The sequence below is a fragment of the Leishmania panamensis genome (genome assembly GCF_000755165.1).
Source record: "Leishmania panamensis strain MHOM/PA/94/PSC-1 chromosome 20 sequence".
NCBI classification, from domain to species: domain Eukaryota; phylum Euglenozoa; class Kinetoplastea; order Trypanosomatida; family Trypanosomatidae; genus Leishmania; species Leishmania panamensis.
Genome location: NC_025866.1, coordinates 206097 through 230788, shown reverse-complemented (window position 1 = coordinate 230788; position 24692 = coordinate 206097). Strand labels below are relative to the sequence as shown.

Sequence of the window (24692 nt, the reverse complement as noted above, 5' to 3'; positions counted from 1 at the left end):
GTGCGTGATGTACATGGACATGCACCGCATCCTTCTCATGTGCTGCTTCTCTTAACGGAGCTTCGAAGAAAATCAGCGGGTGCTCATAATAAGGTTAGGGGAAACTGAAGCAAAGTGACAACATTAAAATGTTCACTCACACGAGCCTTCTCCAAAGCAGCGTTTCGGCTTTTCGCGTCGCCTGCCTTTTGAAGAATTCGATTTACCTTCCGTTTCGTGTGCCTGCTGGCCTCTCTGATGGTTTTGTTCGTATTGCGTGTGCTTCTTTTTCTCTCTTCTTCGTCTTTTAAGCGACATGAGCCACTGCACCACGGCAGATTCTACGAAGCCGGGAACGGCGCTGGCAAAGTCAAATCGAGAGACAGAGAGAACGACGACAGAGGTGGAGATGGCCGCAGGAAGGCAGAGAGCGAAGAGGAGCGGCGATACAACTTATCACAACAAAGGCGCCAGAGTAGAAAAAGGAGAGAGAAAGAGAGATGCTTAACCGTGAAGACACAAACACACACACACACACAAATTTACACGTTCCAAAGCCGAGACAGAAAGAAGGAGGGACACATTACAGACAGACCCATTCCCTCCTTCACAAAGTTCAGTGATGTCGGGAGGGGGGGGCTGATGGAGAAAGGAAGGAACCGCAATCGTTTGTTGCTGCGCTGCATCCCATTCGCTGACGCCGCTGGCGCATGCAATGCGTCTCTCTCAATCCCCCCCAAAACGGGAGAGCAAAACGGAGAATTCGACCGAGAGAAAGAAAGGGAGGAGACGTGGAAGAGGTGACGACGACGAAAGCCTCGCGTAAACCCTTGACCAGCAGAGCAGAAGTTTTTTTTGTTTGTTGTCGTGCAATCCACACTCTTAGAGATCAGCAGCACGCTTTGTGGTGAGGCTACACACCTAACGTTTGGTGCCAAGTCATGTCCTCGCCCACGTTGTCCTTTGTGTTTCGCTCTCACTCTTTCTCTTCTCGTGCACCTGCACGTTGGCCTCTTCGACATCGTACTTTGGCAGAGCACAATGCCACAGCTCACGCTAGAAAAGGGGGGGGTAAAGGAACATAACAGCGCCACCCATCTTTTTTTTTTCATTCTTTCAAGAGGGGAGGAGGAGAGGGAGAGAGCCCCGAATCAAGAGGAAAGGCGCGCGCGCAGGGGGGGGGAGGGGTTGAGCGGAGGTGTAGAGCATGATGCTGCTGCAGTGTTGCTCGTCCGCAAAAAGAGAAAAGAGAGGCGCAACAATATCATCTGATTCACACAGACACGAATTCCTTTTTTTTTCATCCGTGTTGGCAGCACCCTCCCACACACACACACACACACAGAGGCACGCGACGGCAAACAAACAAAGCCTGGAGCCTGCGCGAGAGCGTGTGAGTGTGGGAATGAAGGGCGGTGGGTGAGAAATTGCAGGGACATTACGTGTGTTTTCTCGGTGTTGTTGTCATTCATTCATTCGTTCGTTCGTTCGTTGTTTTTTTTTGTTTTTGTTTGACTTTCGTTTCCGCTCTTTCCACTGTTCACGTGCGTTTGACGTCTCTACGTGGAAAAGGAAACGAAAGCCAACGGAGAGAGACGTTTGAGCATATATTGCCTTTTAGGCTTATGGATGTGGGTGGGTGTGTGCTTCGCGATCTCGGGTGGTTATCTCTTGGTGGCCTGCAGTTTCCACTGGCGAATGAGAAAGGCAGAAGGAGGACGAGGAAGGGGGTGGAATCTGCACTCCCCCTCACTCCCTCTCATCTATAAGCCCTCCCCAATTCCACGTAAAGGCTTACCTCAAGAGCATCTGGCTGCCTGCCGCCACGTGGCTGTATCACCTGAAGTTCGGTGCGCATGTGCCTGCGTGCGTCTGGGTGCTGAATGTTTTCTGTTGCTCTTGCGCGTATCGACAGCTCGGCGCTTGCGAAGGAAACTTGCTCTTTGTCTCTTGTCCTCTGCTGCCTTTGAATCGCCTACCTTCCTTGGTCGATGAGCTATTCACCCCCCTCCCCTGAAACGCAAAACCGAAAAAATACAAAGTGGGGATAGACAGGCAGAGAAAGAGAGAGGCGGTTGGCTGTAGTGAACAGAGTTGGCGAGGAAGAGAAAAGCACAGAGACGACAAAATCAAAGGAGGAGGAGGAGCACACAGATGCGGGGAAGCGTGCAGAACATAAATGTATATTATGCGCCATTATGGTTTACAATGTGTCGACGCCAGCACTTCGGCGATAGTTTGCGGTTTGTGTTTAGTTCGTCGTTTGAGAAGAAAAGAAGAGTCCCCCCCCACACACACAAAAGCCCAAGACCCACACCCACGAAGAACAACCACACGCGCACATCCACCACACATACAAGTACTTCGCCACAGCTTCAGCACAGAGATCAACAGACACACACACACACATGCACACACATACACCCAGTCATGATCATGCAGCAGCGGCGAAGGACTGAGGAAGGGGGTCCCATGAACAGGCCAGCACAGAACAGTGGGCTCCATCAGGGACAAGCGAAGGTAAGAAGCAGCACGAACGCATGAAACACGATTTAAGCCGTATAGGACACAACGAGAAGGCGAAACCAAACAGGGTGGATTAGCGGGGAAAAACTGAGAAAGAGGATGGCGAAAGGAGAGGCAGTGCGGGCACACTCACCCACCGATGTACGTGTATTAGGCAGACTCACAATGCTCCTGGGCAGAGGAACGACAAAACACTGAGGAGTACGGCGTCGAAGAACAAAAAGAGGAAAGTTTAACCCGTTAGGCACGACAGCATCGGCAAGTAGACAGAGGGCTGACTACAGATAGAGAGAGAGAGATGGTGCGGCCAGATTTATTGGGTAGGGTGGGAGGGAAGATGAGAGAAGCAACCGAAAGCAGAAAAAAACAAGGAGATCAAATAGGGACGGCAAAATTGTGGGGAGCCCATGTACGACAACTTTCGATCTGGTGCGTGAAGGATGCGAGCGGACCAGTAGTTGAGGAAGGGAGGGAGGATGGAGTCGCGTACGAGGACCTACGTTATTGCGTATCTGCATGTGTCTTTCTGTGTGCGTGAGACCCTTGTTGTGTTCTCTGTATGTGTATGGTGTTGGCGTGTTACTTGAGGCAGGCCAAAGAAGAAAAGCATCGAACAAACACAAATTCACACCAACTTGCCAAGTAGCAGACAGAATAGCCCAATGGATGCAAAAGGAAAAAAGAAACGAAGGAGAGAGAAGGGGTGCATGTAAACGATTATTTTGCCTGAGAAAGGGGGTGGGGCGAGTTGAAGAGAGAGGGTTCTCTCCTTTGTATTTGGGTTTTGTGTCGCTACGCGTCCGCCCCTCCTCCCCTCCCACACACACACGCATGCCTCCACATCCTCTCTCTCCTCTAAGGGTGTCTGTGTGCGTGCTTGTGCAGCCCTTGGTACGTAGCGCATGGACAGGTGGAGGACAGACTTTGGCGCGTCAAGTTATGCACAGCCGCACACATGACACACACACACACACATGCAGGGAGGAAACAGAACAAAAAAATAGAGTGACTCAGACAACCAAAGCAAACGCCCCATTTTACACAAGAGAAGAGAGCAGAGATGCCAGAAAAACAACAGCAGGGCCAATAAGATGCTGAACAGAGAGAGACAGGGGGAGGAGGGAGACCCAGTGCGTGTGCGTGTGCGTGTGCATGTGTGTGTGTGTGTGTGTGTGTAGGGGAGAAGGAAGAGGAGGGAGGGGTGAATGGAGGCACTTGAAAAAAGGGAAGAAGGAGCGAAAGAGCGACGACAAATACACACAGAAAAACAAAAAAACAAACAAACAAAAAACGAATAGTGCCTGCATCCCTGCCCCATGTACTCCTCAGTGTGCACAGCAGCAAGAGCAAGCAAGACTCATGCTGTGCCTTGTCTACCATGCACACCCAGACACACAGACCAACACACACACACACACACCCACACATGCACATACACTTACAAACAACAAGCTTCCCTCCTTCCAAATGAGTAGTTGTGGTAACGAAGAAGTACACTACATCGTTTTTATGATCCAAGTCCATTCACTCATCAAAGTGCAGGGTGGGGGTACATGCACAGACACGCCAGAGAAAGAGAAGAGAGAGGCCAAGGGGGATCAGAAGGGAGAGGGGGGGGGTGGCCTTTCGTTTTTCGTTGTTGTGGCCTGCGCTCTCGTTCTCTCTCTGCTGTGTTTCCTTTTTTTCTTATTTTCACATTAAACACATATTCTTACGAGAAGGCGTGTGCCTCGGTGGCGGTGTTCGGGCTTGCTGTGGGGATAGAGGGCGGGAAACGGCTCGTCGGCGTCGTGGTCATATGGTGGGCAGCACTGCCTTGTCCATGGTGATTGTTGGGCGCGGCGAAGATGATCTCCAATCCGGCCCTCTTGCGCAGGGCGTCGAGGCCGTTTGCCTTGGTGTTCTCGTGCTGCATGTGCATGCTCAGTACCACCTTTGTGAGACTGGGCGCCTTCGCGAGGCACTCGACATTTGTGATGGCCGCACAGCCGTCCAGATGGAGGGTGGCGAGCGCCGAGCAGGCTGTGAGGCGGGCAAGCTCCCCATCGGCAATGCCGGTGTTCGTGAGGCGCATCGTCTTGAGCCGCTTCAGCGAGGTGATGTGCGTGCCAAAGCTCACCAGCGACTCGCAGCCTTCTACGTCGAGCATTTCCAGCGACTCGAAGGTCTTGGCCGCGTTGGGAATGCTCAGCAACCAGTCCAAATCCCTAAGCTGGGTGTTGTCCTTGCAGTTGAGGTTCTTCAAGGCGGTCACGTGCGGCAGGTGTGAGAGGTCGAGCTGACGAAAACGAATGCCGTCCACGTTCAGTGTGAGCAAATTCTGACCGATGCCGGCGAGGACGCTACCGATGGTGGCTGGATCGATGTTTTCGGAGTAGCGGCAGTAGAGCAACTTGAGTTCCGACAGGTTCGTCAGGCTCGACACACCTGACAGTTGTTGGCAGCTGTTGATAGCGAGGCGGCTGAGCTGGCCGCACCCCTTCGAGATTGCCTCCAGTGAGGCGGTCCCAATCATCGTGCCAGAGAGGTTCAGGTCGAACATGAGGGAGAGCTGCGCAAGCGGCTGTGCGTCCGTCACGCGGTCACACCCGCAGAGGTTCAGCCGGCTGAGGCGTGTGTTGTGTGTTGCGATCATGCGCACTGCACTATCATCCACGCAGGGTGAGCATCCCTGCAAGTTCAGGAGCCACAGGTTCTGCAGGCGTGAGATAGCGTTCAGGCTTGTGATGCCCTTGCAACCTTTCAGGCAGAGAACACGCATCTTAGTCTGCTGGCAGGTCTGCTCAAGCGTCTCGGTGGTGCTCTGCAGCGGGTCCAGCGTCACGGCACAACTGCGCTGAAGGCTGCTCATGTTGGCGCTCATGCCCTCGCCTCCAGCTCCGTTCATAGACGTGTCCGAAAACCCAAACGCCTTCTGAAGAAGCGCGTTGCTAATCTTCGTTGGGGAGGAGGCTGGCGGGGCCGGCATAATCGAGGGCGCGAAGGTGACTTCGTGATTTCCAGTCATGAAAGGTATACTGGGGCCGGCAGGGTTGGGGTTGCTGACACCAGCCATCACACCTGGGAAGGCGGAAATGCCGCTGGTCGGGGACACCATGAGGTTGCTATGCATCAAGGTCATTGTCGCCGCCGCCGCCGCTGCCTCAGGGCTCGTATTGGTGCCAGCAGCAGCGCCACTGTAGGTCAGCACACCCATGCGCTGGAGCTCATCTTCCAGCTGCTTCGACGCCTTGCTGTCGTCCACAGCGGAGCTGTTAGCGGGGGCAGCGGCGGGCATGTCAGGTGACTGGTAATAGTACATGCTTGCTGGCATCTGTGCCGGCATGGTGGGCGTCGGGGTGAGGTTGGAGGTGGCGGGCGACATTCCGTACGTGACGCCTGGGTAGGCCTGAAATGGTGTAGGCAACGTAGATGCCATGACCTGCGCAGATAGCATTGCCACCTGCCGCTCCAAGGTGTCGACGCGCATCTGAAGCATCTGCATGCTATTGTTGTGCATGGCCTCAAAGACACCTCGGGTCATCTGTAGTAGCTGCTGTTGGTGCTGCTGCTCTTCCCAGAAGCCCTCTCGAGCGTGCGCCGGGTCTGCCATTTTTTTTTATGTTTATTTTTTTGTCAAACGAGTAGAGAAAATCGAGTAAAAACTAAAATAACACACAAAAAAAGAACCGAAAAGTTCAATGACGTGTAGAGAGCGAGAGAGGGAGAGATGCCACGTAGAGCACCGTTTGCTTTGTGCGCTGATGATCGAGAAAGAGAAGGAGAGGATAGCCACTTGGAGGGGGAGGGGAAAGCGAGGGAGTGAGAGGGCTGTACCACTTGCTTGTACCTCGTTTCACCGGAGAAGGGGGAGGAGGAGTCGCACACACACAAACTCACTCACTCACTCAAGTGAAAGAAGCAGGCAAACCGCAGACACGGGGACAGTCACCCACCAACCAAACGCTACTACGTCCAAGAAACGTCGAAAGGGCAACGCCCACGAAACAAAAAAAAATACCCCCTCCCCTAAATAATGAAAGAATGTCCTCAAAGGAGAGGAGACGAATAAGAGAAAAAAAAAGACCAAAAAGTTGGTGTAGCGCGCGCAACGTATTTACGGATTCGATGCGCGCGTGTGGTGTGCGCGTGTGTTCTGCTGTTGATGAGGAGAGTGAGAGCTGAGAAGCGAAACCAACAAAAGTATAACAGAGAGAGAGAGGGGGTGGGGGGGGCACGAAGGAAGTAGGAAGGAAGAAAAGCGGCGGGGGGGGCGGTGCCGGTGGACTTTACGTCTGTGTGGCTGCCCGTGACAATCGTGTGTGGTGTTGAAGTCGTCCCTTTTATTCCCTTGTATGTTTTGCTTTGTGCCTTGTGTTGAAGCACAGCAGCGAAAAGAGAGCGAGGGAGAGCGCGAGGGGTGAGGAAAGTGACCAACGCGCGAAAAACACGCTTTGTAAAACAGCGCAGATGGGCAAGGATGGCGTAGACACTCAATCGAGGAGAAAAGTGATGACGAGTGACGCGGAAGGTGATGTGGAAAACAAAGACTGGTGAGCAGCACAGCACGAGGAGGAACGAAGACAGAAAGTGAGAGTGTGTGAAAGGGAGAAGACTGTGGGCAGAGGCTCAGTACAGGGGCAAACCGCATAGCAGGTGCGGGTGAGTGGGAGAAACGCGCGAGTTTGTACGTGCATCTGTGTTGCGTGTAGCTCATTTTCCTTTCTCGTTTTCTGCTTTAATTTCCACCCCTTGTACTCTTCGATTTCTCTGTGAAGCCGCTAGTGGCGCGATGCAGGGCGGTGGAAGGCACGCAGGGGGAAGGGGAGGGGAGGGGTCAGTTTCTGCGGTGCTGCTTACTCTTTTCGTGCTTGCGTAAAAGAGAACTTGTTTGTGTGTGCGTGTCTCTCTCTACGTTGAGCGTAATGTGTAGTTCTTTGATTTCCTCGTGTTGAGGTTCTCGCGTGGCGGAGACGACGGCGCGAAGGCGGTGGGGAAGCGCAAGGAGAAGCGAGCACGACGCGAAGGAAAGAAGCACGTGGCTCATACTGGGCAGATGGAGTACAGAAAGAGCGGCAAGAGGAAGAAAAAAACACATGATGAGTGTGTCGACGGACCCATGGACGGACTAATAGGCTCGGTCTCTCCGTATCTCTCGCGCGTGCACACACACACACACACACGCACAGTGACAGCCGCTGCGTTGATGTGTGCGTGAGTTTGAGACACAGGCTCGAGGCAACCTCGAATACGAAAGTGGAGAGAGGCAGAGCACACCTCTCCCGAAAACCACAGCGACACTCACGCGAAAAAGCCTCACTTGCGTGGTAGCAGTAGTGCGAGAGGGATCACACTCCGTACTATGCACGTGCAAGCCCCATACATTGAGCCAAAGGAAAAAAAGGAACGGCAGCAGCCACCCCCGGATTCATTCCTCGTCTATCGGAGGTCATCAGATTCTGTATCGGATGCGTCTACCGAAGCTCGTGACGAAGATGGCAGCGCAGCTGAGCTTGCCACACCGCTGGCAGCTGTCACTGGCGCTTCCACCCCTTTGGGGTGCACCCTACCCCCGAGCGTTAGCTTCTTGGCAATTCGAGAGACGTCTGCGGCGAGGAAGTTAAAGCACGAGTTCGTCTTCAGTGCTTCTTGCAAGACATCCTCGTCACGTTCGGCGTAGGCAGCCAACAGTGCGGCAGCTGCGCGCTCTTCTGAAGAATTGCAGAAGCCAAACACGGCCCTGAGACGGTCCATCTCGATCCTGGCCCAGGTGTACCCATCATCGATAGACGTGCTGAGGCAGAGCACGATGATCTCCAGCCCGGTCTTTGCAGCGTTGGTGGGCTGATTGAGAATGCGGAAGAGATTCTGGCCGTCGTCGTACGTGCCGTCAGCTGGGCTGGTGGAGACGATGCCAATCATCGCCTTTTGAGTTTGCACTGCGCCCTCGACATCGCCAGAGCGGAGACAGAAAAGCATGTAGGATCGGTAGATGTCCGGCAGATCATAGGGTTTTGACCCCATCGTCTCCCAGTTGCGCTTGATCAGCTCGATTAACTCTGGAATGATGCGTTTGTACTCTTTTCGCAGGTACGCCGTATCGGCGGTGGTTGTGCCGCCGGTGCTGGAGCGACGACACTGCGTTGTCCCAAGCGAACACGAGAGAAGGTCTGCTGCCTTCTTGAGAGCCGCCGCCTGCTTCGACCCATTCGCGGCCACACCGTACAGGTTAGACGCCTCCTCGTAGGCGTGAATGGCGTCCTGAAAGAGATGCTCGCTAAGCATCCCTGTCGTGCCGGTAGTGTTGCCACTTGATAGGATGCTCTGAGAAGCAAGGATGTGCTGAGAAACAAAGTCGCCAAACTTCTCCATCGAGTTCGCAGCGTTGAAGTGGTCACAGGCTTTACTGTGAGTCGCTGCGGCTTGCGTCCATGCCTCACGGGCCTTAGGGTAGTTTCTCAAGTTTGCGTAGATTCGCGCCGCCTTGTCGAAGTCTTCGGCAGCGCCTCCGTAGTTTACCTTGAACTGAAACAGCTTCTTCTCCAGATGTTTATTGGCGCTCTTCATGTAGCTCTCCGCCTCGGCCTCCTTGGAAGGCTGAGACTGCATGATGGCTCTATCGGTGTGTTGAGGAAGCGATCCTTTCAGCTTGTTGTAGCCACAGAGAAGAAGAGAGGACGCGTGTAAGTGCATGCGTATGCCCAGGGAGAAGGGTCGAGGCAGGATTTAGGGAGACAAGGCGGTGGAAACGATGAGGGGCAGCCAAATGAAACGTCTCCTTTGAGTTGCATGCATTGAGCAGCACACACACGCACACACACACACTCGCGCACAGGCTTACAGACGCTCGCATGTTTCCAATTCATGTGAGGGTGCGTGTGGTTGGCAGGAGAACGGCAAAAAAAAACAAGAGTGGTGGGCGAGGCATGATAGAAGCCGGTTCGCCTTGATATAGGTGAGTTTCTGAGAAAGAGAGAGTCCCACCCACCCACTCAATCGACCCCCCACCTCCTCCCTGTACACAGAGAGCCTTTGGAAAGCCGTGCCACGTGCCCCTTTGTCAGCACTAAACTGGCTAGAGAGGAATGAGCGTGTGAGAGAGGAGCAGTCCTGCGCCTAGGGTTCGGCCTGCTACCACCTTGGCGCGACACCTCCACGGAATGACACTGGACCCATGGTTGTGTGACACATGTCAAGGTGAAGAAGTTCTTTCAAGGTGTTCCACCTCGTCCAGCGGGAGAAGCATAGGAGGCGAGAGACAGAGCAGACAAAGCTGCCGTGTCGTGATGTGCCGCCACTCCAGTAGTGGAAAGCACGCGTTTAACACTGAAGTCAGAGAACGACCGAGAGGGATTCGCGCAGTTAGTAAGAGAGCAATACACGGAGCGAGTAATACAGGAGGCGCAATCGAAGCCACAATCCAAGCGTAAGCAAAGGCGAACAAACGAGAAAGGACACAACGCCACACTAGTCTGTGCGATAGTGAGTCTTAAGGAGGGAAGAGGGTCTAACTGTCTGCAACAGGAGTACGCCCGCACCGTGGAGCTGCTTGCTCCACCATCAGTGTGAACGGAGCGCATCTCTAGCGACTAAAGAAAAGGGAGGCGAGAGGATAGAAAGGCGGAGAATGGAAAAGTTGGTCAGTACACAACTAGCCTCATTTAGCCTGCCAGGATGGTGCAGGAGCATCGCCAGTTGTCTGCCCTGCTAACACACTTGCTGTGGCCCATCGCTCCCCACCACTTGACGGCATCTCCTTCCATTTCACAGTGTCATATGCGGCAATGCAGCGGCAGCAAAAAAAACAAAACAAAACAGCACAACGTCACCGAACATCACACACACATACACACACACACACAAATTTACACGTTCCCAATAACAATCCCACCACAGTGAGCGCGACTCCACCCTTTGTGCATGCTGGCGGTGCACACATCAAGCCTAGCAACGTGTCGCCACGTGGGGACAAATGCAAGATGCAAATGAAAGGGTCTGAGTGAGGGACGAAGAGAGAGAGAGAGCGAGAGGGATGACAAACGAGGTGGGGGAGGGGTGCCCGGTGAAGCGAGGAAGCGGCCAAGATTGCCTTGAAGAAGGTGCAGGGAAAAGAGAGAAAATAGTGATATGCAAGGGCTACATGTGTGCGTTGAGTGACGTTGCAGGACAGAGACATGTGGCACGAGTCTGGCGGACTGTGCCGGGTTCGAGCAAATCTCCGAAAATCAGCGCACACGTTCCTGGATAAGTCTGTGAAGCACGTCCCCCAAAGAAGCGCTCATTTTTACACAATAACTTCGTGTACCCAAGAAGGTTGCAAGGGTAGGCACTCCCCCCAAAATAAGTGGCTTTCTTCTTACTTTGGAGAAGCCGCCGTCTATCATGCAGGCGAAGGGGACATTATGCTCGGCGGCGCAGGCCGTGAGGGCGGCGGTGTGGCATGAGCTTCATCGCTACTGTGGCAGAGAATCAGAGGAGGCTTGGAATGCGGAGCCTCAGCGCCGCCGGAGGCGGAGTTCTCGGCAGCCTGAAGTGCGGAGGTTGCATGCTGTTCTGGACTGGCTATGGGTTGGTCGGCGGTCCCTATCGATGCTCCCAGCGCGACCGACGGCACCGCGTTTCCCGCAATAGACTGCGGCTTGTCCACCACATCCGTGTTTCCCGTTGTATGCACAGGGACCTTGTCCATGGTCGGTGTGCCTTCGACATGGTTGCTCTTTACTTCCACCGCCTCGAGTTCGCGCCCTCTCTCGCTGGTGGCGGTGAATATGATTGGCTTCTCTGCGTCATCGCCGTGGCCGCGCGCTACGCCCTGCTCTTCCACTTTTGTCTCCCCTGAGAACAAGTCAGAGAATGCGGCAGCGGTGCTGATCTTGCAGGTGACTTCAGACGCAGCTGCGCACTCCGTTCGCCCCGGCACATCTGTGCCCAGGCGTCGCGGATGGTACAGGGACGGAGACACGTCCGCCTCATGCGAGTTTTTCCCCTGCAGCGGTGTGCCTTCCGGCAGACGTTCCTTACTCCAGCTGATCGGTTCCATCTGCGAGAGCTCCATGATGGAGCAAGCCTGCTGCGTTAGTTGAGCTTCATCGGCACAGGAGCTCTCTGCTGCATTCGGCTTCTGTTCGGATGTGGTCAGATTAGTGTGGCTCTCTCTCTTGTTCGATAGAATGCCATGCAACTCCCCTCTCTTCGTTAACGCCGACCACTGATGCTGCTGCAGATTGTTGTACACTGGGTCAGACGTGGGACCGTCCACCTGTTCTGTGGCAACAGTAGTGGCCATGGATGCCTTCGGCGTTGCTTTGACGTCGTCATCGCTATCATTGAGATTCCCACCATTAACGCTCTCCGACGGTGGCAGTGGCGAGGGGCGGCTTGGCTTCCCCTTGGCGTGTGCTTCGGTTGCTACAGACAACGGTGAATTAACCTTGTCCCTGTTGATCTCCAGCGGTGCGTCCTCAGCAGCTTCAATGGAAAGCGTGGTGGGGTGGTGCTTCTGGTTCTCCTGCCAAGTGCGTATAATGTCAGCTAGCGGGTTCGACTCTTGCTGCCCCTCAGCTCCCTCCTCATCTTCGTCGGCCACAGTCACTGAGTCCTTCCGCGTCGCGCTGTTCGTTGCTTCTTGGTAGGTTTGGTGCACCTCGTCGATGCTGTGCTTCTCGCCGTCCTGGCCCGCCTCCATCGGAGTAACAGGTGAAACGGAGGCGGGAGGTGGTGGTGGTGGTGGTGCACGCTGCAGCACTCGAGCATCATCGGCCGGTAGCGCCTTGTTGCTCTCCTCCTTTGGCGTTGGTGGTACCTCGTCCACCTGAGCCGTGCTTGGCCCGCGGGTGCGACCCTCCTCTTCGCGCGGTATCGCCGTCGGATCTGTGGCACGTTCAGGGGTTACATCTGCAGAAGATGGTGTCGGCACAGCGGCAGCTACCAGCAGCTGCTTCGCCGTCTCACTCTCTGATCGATGTGCAGTAGGCATTATCTGGTGGATCTCCTCTGTGGCGCAAGGGGTGCTTTTCTTCGTGGACATCGGCTCCGGGTCACTGAAGACGACCGCGTCCAGGTTATCGCTTGGCTCATTCTCTCTCACCACGCGTAGCGTCGGAGAGAGTCGCAACGGAGACGAGGTCAGCATATTACGGTGTGTCTGCGCAGCAGGCGGACCTGCTGCGGGGGTGCTGCTGGAGAACGAGGTTGTGTGATGCTGCTTGATGGCGTCAGGTCTCGCGGCCGGAGTTGCAGTCCTTGATGCCTCCTTCGTGTCATTCATACGCAGAACAGAGATGGTGGAGAGGCTGCGCTTAACCGGTCCGGGAGGGCTTTCTGGGGTCAGATCAACAGTTGGCTTGCTGAGGGAAGGATAGGCAGGGCTTGGCAACTGCGCTGTAATATTGGTCTTGCGTGGGGGCAGTGGCACGGTCGCCTCTGCGTCGTCGGCGGAGTCACTCACGCAGCAGCACGACCCCATCGTCCCCGCTCACTACTAGGATGATGGAGAGGGTGAGTCTGGTGGTGGGTGTGCCGCGACTCAGAGAGCCGCCAGTGTGATGGACACTCGCACACACACACGCATATATATATATATATATATATATTGGTGTCGAGATAAATAGACGCGCAGAGAAGGTGCTACCAACAACACGAAAAACAAGTCTCCAGCTGAGTCGCGAGGTCGACAGGTGAACGAGATGGCTTGGAGAAAAAGGCCACTCGGAGAGAGTCCTCTCTTCCTCCTTCTTTCCCCCTCCCTTTTTTTTTCGGTTCGTGCGACAATGGCGCGTGGCTCGACAGCGGGCGATGTGGTTCAGGCGAGGGGTGCCGTGGCGCTGAGCACCACTGACGAGGAAAAACAACGAAAGTATTTGCTGTTGTTGAGGGAAGGGGGAGAGATGAGAGATGTACGGAAGGCGAAACAGGGAGCGAGCGATGCAGATGTGAATACCACGTGGTATGGATCACGGTGATGCCTTGTCACACCAGTCAACATAGTGGCCACTCTAGAAAAAATAGCAAAACGGCCTTGCTGACAGTGATGATACCCACCCAGCTGCGTCAGGGGGAAAGAGCTGGTATGGAAAGGAAGTTGAGAGCAATTCGTCTAGAGAAGGCTCGAAGCGCGCACGAAGAAATATCATGAGGAAATGTGCCATTATGCGTGCACCATCAGCATACTAGCTGTTGACCCTTCTGCACCCCTCTCGTGCAGCCGACAGGCACGCCTGAGCGACTGGTAACCCCATGCTCAGCGACCCTTCACCTTCTTTTCTTTCCTTCGCGCCAACAATATGCGTAGGACTACCATTAAACACATGTGCGCGCTCGTGCCGTATTCCATCAGGTGCGAAGCTGAACATCGCATCTCTCTACCACTCACTGACTATAGGCATCACCATCTCTACCTCAAAGACGAAGGGGCAGAGATGCCAACGGGAGCAGGCTAGTAAATCAATCTGTCTAGGCTGTGCTGTGTAGAAGGCGCAGCTGCCAATTCTGTCTGTAACCCCCCCAAAAGCAACAAAACAAGCCAAAAAAAAAGAGAAGCACAAAGATGCGGGCAAATACACACAAGTGAGGGGCAGGGGAGAAAGCGTGTATATACACCCACCCAGAGCAGTTACCAGAACGAGGGGGGTGAGGAGGATGAGCGGCTAATGAGAAACCGCCGTTTCTCACCACTCGCGGTCTCCTCATTACTGTCTCTCTGCTGCGCTCTTGACTGACCATGTGTGTGTGTGTGTGGGGGGGGGAGCGCAAACTGCAGCCCACTGTTCCCCTCCTCCGCCCCACTCAAAGCTCTTCTGTGTACCGGAGTGCCTCGTCTTCATTGTCTGCATCCCAATAGCAGCCATTATCGTCATCCCCATCTGAGAAGGTTGAGCAAAGGGAGTGCAGGCTGCGTGACAGGCTGCTACGCGCAGAAGAACAGGAGTCATTGTCCTTTGACATGACGATGACGCGTGGCGAGGCGACGGGCGGGCGATGCTGTGGCAAGGCAAGACAACGTCGAAGTGACGTAGAGTCCATGGCTGCATGTGGCGATGTTGATTCGGTGGAGGTCGCCGTCAAGTCTGTGCTGCCGTCGCGAGGATTCTGCGCATTGCCGTTCGAGGCTGCCTCTCGAGGTGGAGAGGGTGAGATAAGCCGTTTGGAGGTAGGGTGTTGCGACTGCAGTAGTAGTGATTCCTTCAGCTGGGCTGGTAACAGGAAACCAGCGGCCCTCTCCGCGCTACTACGCGGCGATGCTGCAGCTTCTCTGGAATGGAAGCTGTCGGCCCCATCCGGTGACACCACGTCGTTTTCCATCCCCGGCAGTTGCACCGCCACAAGACATGTCCTCGCAGACAACATTGTTGATGCTTCTCGTCGCTCTTCGTCCAAGAATGTCTTCGTGGTGCTGCGCTTGGATCGATCATCGTTGTTTTCCTCAGAGTCGCACGGTATTCTCGATGCCGGCAAGGTAGGCCCGTTGACGTGGAGGTTGGCGTTGTAAAGGTCGCTCTGGTCGCCGTTGCCGCCGTCATCGCAGCGGATGAGGTGCGCGTCAAGGCGTAGGTGGTGCAGAGGGCTGCAGTTGTGCTGCTGCACTTGGGTTACAATCGGTGATGGGGGCTCCTCACTGTCTGGCTCTGGTGCGGTTAAAGGAGAAAGGCTCGCACTGGCTACTACGGTGTCGAGTGATGCGGCTATGCAATGCGGCCGGTGTGCATTCTCAATCGATGCACCACGAACTCCCGCCTCGATGCCGGATGTAGTGACTGGCGTGACGAAGGGGTTGCCTACCCGCGGTGCAACGGCTGCAGATGCTGCGGTAGGCGTCGAGAGCACGACCGAGCTTGCGCTCCGCGATGAATGGCGCGTGGGATCCCACAAGGGTGTTGCGGCTACGTCTGCTAACACCGAAGACGTGCTCTGCTTTCCTAACCTAAGCACCTCAGAGTTGGCAGTGCTGCGGCTGCTCTTGCCTTGGTTGTGTATTTCGTCCTTCTTCGGAGATACAAACTTGCTGACTTCCTTCACTACAAAGCGCTGAGAGTTGATCTTGCTGCTGACTCGTGCTGTGCTGCTGGTGACGCCACTCTGTGGCTCAGTGCGCTGCCCAAGTGCAGTGGGGCCTTCGAGGGGGATCAAAACGGATGTTCCGACCTCAATTTGGCGGCTGTGCGGCAGCTGCTGCTGCGGTGGTGGTAGCTGTTTTGTATCACCCTCCGAAAAGGGTGTGGTGGGCGGCACAACAAAGCGGCCCGCTGACAGTGATTCCTTCAGTGGCGAACTGGAGAGAGACGGGGCCAGCGGCGCGATGTCCGCCAAGTGAATGTGAGAACTAGATATGTTCCATGAACTCGCGGAGACAGATCGCGTGGGCCGGCTCAGATGCACCACTGGCGTAGAATAGGAGTTCGTGCCGTCGCTGCGCAGAGAGGAGCTGTACTGGTGCGCGTGCGGCTCTTCCGTTAAGATCTCGGTAGATTGGGTGTCCCGTTGGTGATGTGGAAGGGAATATTGAAGCTTCCGAGGACCTGAGTGCCGTCGCGAGCACCGGTGCACCCACAATGCGACGCTCTCTGCGACCGCGGTCTGAGACTGACTTGGCAGCGAGGATGTCATTGTAGCGGCTGGGCGCTGTGATTGGGGCGAAGATGAGCGCGCTGTGGAGCCCGAGATGCACGAGTTGGAGCTGTCAAGGACACGCTTTGTGATGGAGCCGGCGCCATCCTCATGCAGCACGATCATCGTCTCCAACGCAGTCGTTTCTTCGACATCGTGTAGGGTGGCGTCAACCTCCGGGTCGACGTACTCAGAGGTGAAGAAGGGCCGGCTGAGGGCGAGGTCTGTGGAGCACGGCGAGTGCAGCGGAAGTTGACTGTGTGAGTGCGACCGGCTTGGCAGAGACTGCATGCGTGACGGTGCTACTACCGCAGAAGCGCGGGAGTTCGACAAGCTTCTTGATAAGCGCCGCCGCAGCTGCTGGCGGGTCGCCTCCAGAGACTTGCAGTACTCTCGCAAACGACGCACCGTGTTCTGCGTGTAGGAGGTGGACGTGTGCAACTCAATTACTGCGGTCCTCTCCGTGGACAGCACCGAGGCAGAGCCATCCGCTGTCGAGGTCATCAAGGTGTCGCCGTCGCCTCTTCTCCCTCCAACGTTCCCCACCTCGTCCAAGGAGGGCAAACAGATCCTCGCTGTCTGGACCTGTTTGCTGTACGTCGGAGAGCGGCTATGTGATACGAACGACTCGTTTGCGTGGTTTGTCCCTGTCACATGTACATGACTGCTACAGCTGCTGAGGCCTCGACGCTGCTGCTGAATCGGGAATGACCGCAGCAGCTTGGCGTGTGTTGACATTGCGCCTACCGAACGCTCACTATCGATGTTGTGGTTGCTGTGCACCGTCGATGCAGTCGGGGTGGCCGCAGCGATGCCTCTACTGTCCCCACCCTCTGTTCCTTGTAACCTGTAGTGCAGCGCTCGATGACAGGTGTCCAGTGTGCGGAGAAGTGCTGCCGCTGGGGGCGTAGCGAGCTCTGTTTGCGCACTGACGTCTGCGTGTGACGAGAAGGACACATGCTGCAGCCCTTCGGTTGAGGCACCGGCCGCCTCTTCTGTATTGACTAGTTCGTAGTGCAGCGGCGATCGATGTTCTGTTGTGTCTGTCGCTGCGTCTCGCGTGGCTGGGCGGCCCTGAGCTCCCACTTCGGTGTGCGGTGCGGCCGACGTCGCCGCTGTTTGAGTCCACTGAGTCCTCCCTGTGATTGGTGTGTCTGCTGCCGCGGACGAGGGCGACACTGTGGCAGTGCACAAGTGAGGCGCAAGAGTTGCGCTGCCGTGTTCTTCTGCCTCAGCTCTTTTGCCACCTCCGCTGCTGCGTCGTGGAGTCACCTGCGACACGGAGGACGTCGAGGTGGAGGAGACGGAGCAACCAGCCGCTTGCGAAAGGCGTGTCTGACGCTTTACGAACACACGCGGCAGAGGCTCAGGTGGGCGCTGCGTCTGCGCGGAGGTCACTCTTGGGGAAGGGACAACGGCGGGGATACTAGCTACCGTTGTTGCCGGGGAAGAGGGCTTGCACCCACCCCGGTGAGCTAGAGGAGAGGCAACAGAATGAGACTCATGAGGTTCAATGGACCTGTGTGGATTCCAGCTGTGCGTCTGCCACCACAATCGCTGGTTCTCCTGCTCCAGGCGGCGCGCCTTCGAGAGGAGGTAGTCGATAGTGTGCCGCAACACCAGTGGGTCGCCTGCCTGCTGGACGGCTGCTGCGGAAGGGTCCACAGACACGACGCACGCATCCGGGTGCAAAATACCGCGAGATGGGGTCAAAACACCTTTCATCGGTTGCTGCAGCAGACATGGTGATGCAATAGTGCGTGAACGCCTTTGCTCGAGCGGCCGAAGGTTTGTAACATGAGAAGGCACTCCTTCCACACACCCGGGAAACGTCTTTGCTCCAACACGAGAGGTGTTAAGTGAGCTATACTCGACACCAGCGCCGCCGTTACCGCTTCTACGGCGACCACTCCTATTGCTTAGGGCGAAGGCAAAGAGGCCACGCATCCGGGACGGTGATCTTTGTTGCTGTCTGACGCTGCTTGTCGAGCTCATCGAAGACGATAACACGCCTTGGGGCTGCAGTGGCTGCCCAGACACCGTGCGCGGAGACTCCTTGCCCGCTTTAACGAAGGAATCGGGTGTAGCACTGACACCAACAGCTTCCCGGTCAACCCCAGGTTTCGTCTCAGGAACGACCTCTACTGCACTATTAAAACAGTTGGGTTTTCTTCGCCAAGACGAGGTGCGCGGTCTTCGACTCGCATGGAGACTTGAACTGGTGTTGTTGCTTTCTACGCTGACGCTGCTTACATCACACGTTCTCTCTGCGCTGCTATTGGAGGAAGCAGCGGAGCGGTAGCGCGGTGTCAACTCAGCAGCTCGACGCTCTGCTGATTCGGGAATAGGAGTGGTTGCGCCTATCTGTGCCGAAACCTCTGCTGCATGCGATAAGATGTGGGCAGCGGCAGGTCGTTGCACTACTACATACCGCGTCGGGCGCGTTCCCACATGGCGCTGTTGCGTATTTGCCGAAACTACAGCTGCCGCTGACGGTGGCGCATCTGAGGCGGCGCTCTGTACCTCGGCGGAGGCAATCACGCACTGATGTGCCTTGTTTTTCTCGTTCGGTTGTCGCACTTTGTAGCGACCTGCCTGGGTGCGTCCAGGGCGTGCAGTGCCCGGTAGGATTTCCTCCGATGACCACCTCGATGAATTATTTGATGCCGCGTTTTTCGTCGTTCTCACATGCCCGGCGGTGGAAACGGCACCACCCAAGAGGTCGGAGTGCCTGAAGTCACTCCACCACGGTATGACTATCGGGTGCGCCAACAGGGATGCGGCGTCCTTCGTGCAGGTGTCCTCTTTTGCTGCCAGCTCGAATGAGCGCGCGCTCGTGGAGGCGCGTGACGGTGACGGCGTTGCCGCGCTGGCGAGTCGCGCCAGCAGCGCCGGTATGCTGTCGCGCAAGGAGGGACCGTCGTAGAAGGCTTTGGGTGGCGAGGGGGTTGACACAGTTGCCGTGGTAATCTCTGCCGCTCCAGATGTCAAAGCAGAGGGGTGCGCAGAGTAGAAGGAGATTGGGGAGCAACTCACATGGGGTGAAAGGGCAACGCCAGTGGCTTCACGAGGGTTTTCAGCTCCCCTTGAGATCTTCAAGGTCGAACGAGATGTCGGGGCGGTTGCGGCCATTGCAGCGTCACACCGCCTTCCTGTGTCATCCTCGCTACCACCGCTACTCCAGCTACTCTGTGCGCTGCCGCTCCACTGGTGCTTTTCGCGCTGGTACCCGTGGACTAGGTCCACCTCATGCCCTCCCTCGTGGCCATTATTGTAGGGCCTCGGGTACACCTCATGAAGGTGCCGATAGCGTCGCATGATTCACAGTTCCAACGATGAGAATGTGAGGAAATGAAGAAGGAAACAAACAAAAAGGAGGTGTGTGTGTGTGTGCTCTAGCGACAAAACTAGCAAAAAGGCAATATGTGGGTCTAGTGGAAAGTGAGTGAGGATGCGACGCCGATGGCGGGGGAGGGGAGAAGGGGAGAGCGACTGAGGAGCGGCCGCAGAGTAGCGACAGGCTAAAAAGGATCAACCATACGAGCGACGAAACGGAAGGGGGAAACGCAGGCCCACGCACAAAACGCCACAGGTTGCTCAGTACTCCATAGATGACCTGCCACTTTATGTAAGTGGGCTCTGTTTCTGTGAGGGAGGGAGGCAGGGGAGCGTACACATGGACATGCGCATGCCCATGACGGATTGGTGAGGTGGGCAAAAAGGGTGGGTGAAGGGGGAGTGGAAGAGGGTGGAGGGCACGCGGTGGAAAGCAAAGTGCAGAATGGTGGGGAGAGAGAGAAGGAGAGGGGGCACATCGGCGTATTTGTGTGTGCTCATCATACGCGGTTGGACGAGTACAGAGTGCGCTTGTCTACGCTCGAGAACGTCTCTCGTGCGTCTGCAGAAGTGAAGGCCCGTGGCTGAAAGGGCAACAACATAGCACCTGTCTTTTTTCTTTCATTGACCTGTCAGGGAATATCGTTCACGCTAAGAAGGACAGAACGTACTATGGAAGTATTTACTGAGGCACTGCAAACTCTGAGCTCGGCGTCACTTTGTTTCTTTCCTTCTCGGATTTCCTTGCGCGCGATGCCTACGCATTCGCGGCAGTACATGCATTTTCCTCATTTCAGGCGCTCGTGAAGGCACGATACACACACGTGGACGGCACCTCCAAACCCATACGCGAATCTTTCCTTTCCTACGCTCGTTTTCCACGCGAGAGTACAGACCTGAACTGTTCAGAGGGCAGCACACAGGCAGGCGGGCTAACCTAGCCCAATGCAGCAACAGACTCGACCGATGCTAGCAGCACCAGGGAGAGCGCGATACCGAAGAAGAAAAGAAACAGCTGGTAGGCTGTAGCCGGCGCGAAATACGCACAGCACAGCTCTGCGCGTGTGCAGACAGCAAGGTGTAGAGTAGGCCGCTGTGTAAGAAACGAAATCGCTCAAGGGTGAGTGAATGCGTGAGTAGAGAGGGGGAGGACCGAAAGACGCAAAAGGGGAAAGAGTAGTTGCGCTATTCTTGGGCGAACTCGTCATTGCGTCGGCCCTGCGACACACTTGAAAAGGAAAACATGTAACCCGTAATGCCAGTGAAAAACGGTTCCAACCAGTGACCAGGAGTGAAAGGGGGGGGGGGAAGGAAGGTAAAGGCTCGAGGCTGGATCGAGCAGCTCGCATGCAGCCCTTGTACAACATCTCGCAGTACCCAACGAGGATGCGGTAACACTGCAGCTCTCTGCCCCAGCGGCGCAGGTAGACGTTGATCGGCACGGGGAAAATGACGTTGCCGCGGAACACGGCCATTTTAACGAGCATAAAGAAGTCAAACGCCAAGGCAAGTGCCTCCTCTGCAATGGAGTACTACATCTCAGTAGGACTGACGCTTGTCCACCCTATGCCAGTTCCGTTGGGGGAGGTTTGGCTGTTGACGTACTGCAGGGCCGTGGCTTGCTGCTTCCATCTCGCCAGGGTTTCACGATAGGTCTGGAAAAGGCCTTTATGAGACCGTCGGTTGTAGTAGGCGGTAAATATGGATGGGTATTCGTTGGCGGCACGCGGCTACCCCTTAGTGGGTTGTACCGCTGCTGCAGCGCGGCTTGACGCTGAGAGTCAATTTGGCCGACCTGTTCGCCAAAGGTAACGTAGCTCCACAGCACCTGCGTGTGTGGACGATTCCGATGTGCAAAACAAGGCGACCGCCCTTGGCTCCACCTCTGCCGTGATCTGAGCCATCCTGCGTAGGTACGGTAGAGGTACCATAGCGACTGCGCATCTCATTTGCAGCTGCTCGCCAGCCGCGTCACGGTAGTGCAGGGTCGACCAGCGGCCACGAAATTGCCTTCGCCCGCCCTGTCGAGCTGATAGTGCCCCTTAGACATAGAGATGGTGGCGTTACTGGGGTGTTCGGCCTCCCTGCGACACGTCCCCTCGCGATGGTGCACGCGCAGACCAAGCATATTCGTGAATCGACATGGCTGCAGCACGTCCGAAAAAGACCACTGCTGGTCATTATTGACGGGCCAATGGGGATGTGAGGCGTAGAGTCGGTAGTACCGGCCAAACTCCGCGGTGAGGGCCGACGACGGCCACAGGAGGGCAAGCAACCTGGTGATTTCAGTCAGAGGTACTCGCAGGTGAAACACCGTGACACTCGAAATAACAACGATGCGTGGCTGTCGCCGTGAGGATATCGATGGCTCGCTTCTCTCGCCACCATCCTTGTAGGTACGCAGATATGAGATAGTGAACTTCTGCATCCTTTCCCACTGCGTTTTCTTCCTCGCTCAGAGTGGGGCCGGCGAAGCTGTTACGCTCCTTCACGTCAGGCAATCTTGCCTTGTCGAGCATGAGCGGTGACGGCACTGGTGACTCAGTGCTTGAGGTGCGCGGTATCACCTCCTCCCTTTGCCGAAAAACTTGTGGAGAACCAGTCCTCCCCACTGTACACCAATGCGCCATACTCGCCTGAAACTCAAGGCATGGATTCCCATACATGTTTATCATGTCCTTTTCTCATTTTCAGCGGCACCGGCAGGTCCATACTGCATAGCTGACGTGTTTTGTACCTAACACCAATCTCGATTACGCAGATGCTGCAGTACGGACTGCGCCTGGGCGTAAGGCAGAGCGCAGTAGTAGCCATTTGTGCGTGGCGCATTCCAGCCACACACAGACTCAGGGCTCAACTTCAAGCGCAACAACATTAGCACTGGGACGAAGGGGGACGGAATAAACATGCGGCTCGACCTCCTGGCCAGCGAGATGCCGTTCAAGATCTCCTGTAGCTGATTGTGGTGACGGCCAAAGCAGCCAAAGTGTACCTTAAGGAAGTGGGTCAGGTAGTGCAGGTCACTTGGCGGCGACGATGGCTCTGTGGTCTGAGCTGCGCCCTCGGCGAAACGCATCACTATCTCACTAAGGTTCTCGATAGCGTCGATGCTGGATGGTGGTGGGTCATCGAGGTACAGATCCTTGCCTTGAACGGTTGCTGTGGTAAAGTGTGCGGGCACGTTGCATTGTTTGCCGTCACTGCCACCTTGGACGCCACCCTTCGCATCATGTTTCCGGTGACGCGGTGAAGTGGAGTGGCTACGACGGGAGCTGCTGAACGTGCACCTCTACTTTCTGCTGTTCTGCCGCTGACACCTGCAGCTGTGCCACGAACCCGCTGTGGCACTCGCTCAGATCTGCTGCCTCTGTCTCGCCGGAGAGCACCTGCATTTTCATGCACACTCTAAAACACCTGTCATCCACCGAAGCTATGGCGGTACGGTGAGGCTGCAGAAGATCCAGGGTGTAGAGTCGTGCTAGACAGTCTCGTACAGTGCTGAGAGACTCCAACGCCCTCGCCAACAACCGGGATTGCTTAATTGTTTTCACGCATACCATCTTCTCTGCTGTGGTCACCGCCACAACCCTGGCTGTGGCGGTTGTAGCGTGGCGGAGGACGACGACGCCCTCTGTACACAGGTCACATAACGCCCCCTACTGTGGCCCACGAGGAAAAAATAGAGTAAGCTCGCCATCTAGGAACGGTGGTGGCTTGGAAATTTTAATCGGGAAAAACCCCACTCACCGAATGCCTTGGGCCCAATACTTGAAGAGCGTACAAGAGCACAACGAGAGTGAAAAGCACAGGAGAAAACGCCGCGGCCAGACACCGCGCGCATCAAGGCCATTTGGTACCGCAAAAGCACTGCGACACGCTGCGGTTCCACTGAATGAGTCGCTTACCGGTGGCACCAGTTGCCGGCAAGAAGAAAAACAGCGGCAGCGGCGTTGCGCGCCCGCATCCGTTGTCGCGATGCTGCCAGCCGGCCTGGTACACCGCCGGCGTACGCAAGTGGGGAGAGAGTGAAGTGGTGTTCTGCAACACACTAGATAATAAGCAATGATGGGTCCAGCGATGGTGAGGCAGAGGTGGGTCGGTAGATGGGGGAAGCTCGACGACACTCACACCACCAGAGACCTCCTGCTCAAAGCAACAGTACGAACTACGAACGAAGAGAGCGAATCAGAGGAAGGAGTGCCCCACCCGAACAAACGCACAGAGCAGCTGCCTCGTGTGTGTGTGTGTGTGAATCGGCCAACGGCTCCGCCACTTCGAAGCCGCTTTCTGCTAAACCCACTGGAGGTTACAGCGGTGGTTATGCTAAAGAGGCGTCAGGAAAATGAAAGAAAGAAAAAGAGGTCACATGCACAAGCTGATGATGGTGCGGCTATCGGCGAGGGAGAAGCGTACAGCACAGTCATCTCACGTGCGGTGGTGGCTCACGCCTGTGCTAAGGCTCTACGCACGGCTGTGAACCGTCTTCAAGATCCACAGAAACCGGTGAACACGGGTGCCTCGAAGGCCCCCTTCATTCACAAAAACACCGCCCACCGGCAGAGAAGAGAGTACAAGCGGCAAACCACAAACGGCGCACAGCACACATGTTTCCCCCTGCCCTGCCACTGCCCTTTCCCCTGCAGAAATGTGCGCAGGAAAGCTCATTCACAAAATACGACTCACCAGGCAACTCTCTGCGTTACACACTCCTCATTTCCGTCCATTTCTGCTTGAACATTTGTATCTCAGCACCAAAGGGCCTCTTTCACTATTGCATGTGGTTCACCATAAGCCGACTTCACACGCAGAGCTCAAAACCCGTGGCTCTCTTTACTATTCTCTCCATCCTCTCATTAGCGACACCCACACCACAAGAAGAAGGCAACTAAACCCACATACGCCCGTCGTCGGTCGAGCAGAGTACAAGAGGCGGGGGGCAGGTGCAGCCACGGGGTGCCGTGAGGCCGGCGGAGTAGTCGAGGGGTCAGCAGGCGGCACGGCGCACGTGCGTACACCCCCGGGTGTGGCGCGGCTACCACCGGCTGGCAAAGATGGAGGAGAGGCGGGCAACGCACAGTGCGGCGCTGGAAAGAGGGGCTGCACTGCGGAGTGACGATGTCACGCGTCCCGTCGAAGGTGCCGGCCATGGGTGCGGCGACGACGCACAGCCTCGAGTGCGAACATCGGAGGACGTATGTGCGGCGTCCGGACAGCAACGCGCGGTAAAGCGGGCGTGCAGCAAGGAGCAGAGAGGAGGCGGGAGAGTACCG

At 55.9% G+C, this 24692-nt stretch overlaps 4 protein-coding genes across 4 annotated transcripts; all 4 read right to left on the bottom strand.

Annotated features, from left to right (window-relative positions):
* Positions 1–4216: 4216 nt before the first annotated feature.
* On the bottom strand, positions 4217–6097 carry LPMP_200560 (leucine-rich repeat protein, putative; the record flags this gene model as incomplete). The annotated part of the gene is made up of 1 exon (XM_010699953.1): positions 4217–6097. One exon carries the CDS (start codon positions 6095–6097, stop codon positions 4217–4219), a length of 1881 nt encoding a protein of 626 aa, XP_010698255.1.
* A 1826-nt stretch (positions 6098–7923) lies between these two features.
* On the bottom strand, positions 7924–9177 carry LPMP_200550 (Gamma-soluble NSF attachment protein (SNAP-gamma) (N-ethylmaleimide-sensitive factor attachment protein, gamma), putative; the record flags this gene model as incomplete). Its single annotated transcript, XM_010699952.1, has 1 exon — positions 7924–9177. The coding sequence occupies one exon, from the start codon at positions 9175–9177 to the stop codon at positions 7924–7926; it is 1254 nt and encodes a 417-aa protein (XP_010698254.1).
* Positions 9178–10864: 1687 nt separating this feature from the next.
* Positions 10865–12949, bottom strand: LPMP_200540 (hypothetical protein; the record flags this gene model as incomplete). The annotated part of the gene is made up of 1 exon (XM_010699951.1): positions 10865–12949. One exon carries the CDS (start codon positions 12947–12949, stop codon positions 10865–10867), a length of 2085 nt encoding a protein of 694 aa, XP_010698253.1.
* A 1319-nt stretch (positions 12950–14268) lies between these two features.
* LPMP_200530 (hypothetical protein) lies at positions 14269–19404 on the bottom strand (the record flags this gene model as incomplete). Its single annotated transcript, XM_010699950.1, has 1 exon — positions 14269–19404. One exon carries the CDS (start codon positions 19402–19404, stop codon positions 14269–14271), a length of 5136 nt encoding a protein of 1711 aa, XP_010698252.1.
* Between the last annotated feature and the right edge of the window lie 5288 nt (positions 19405–24692).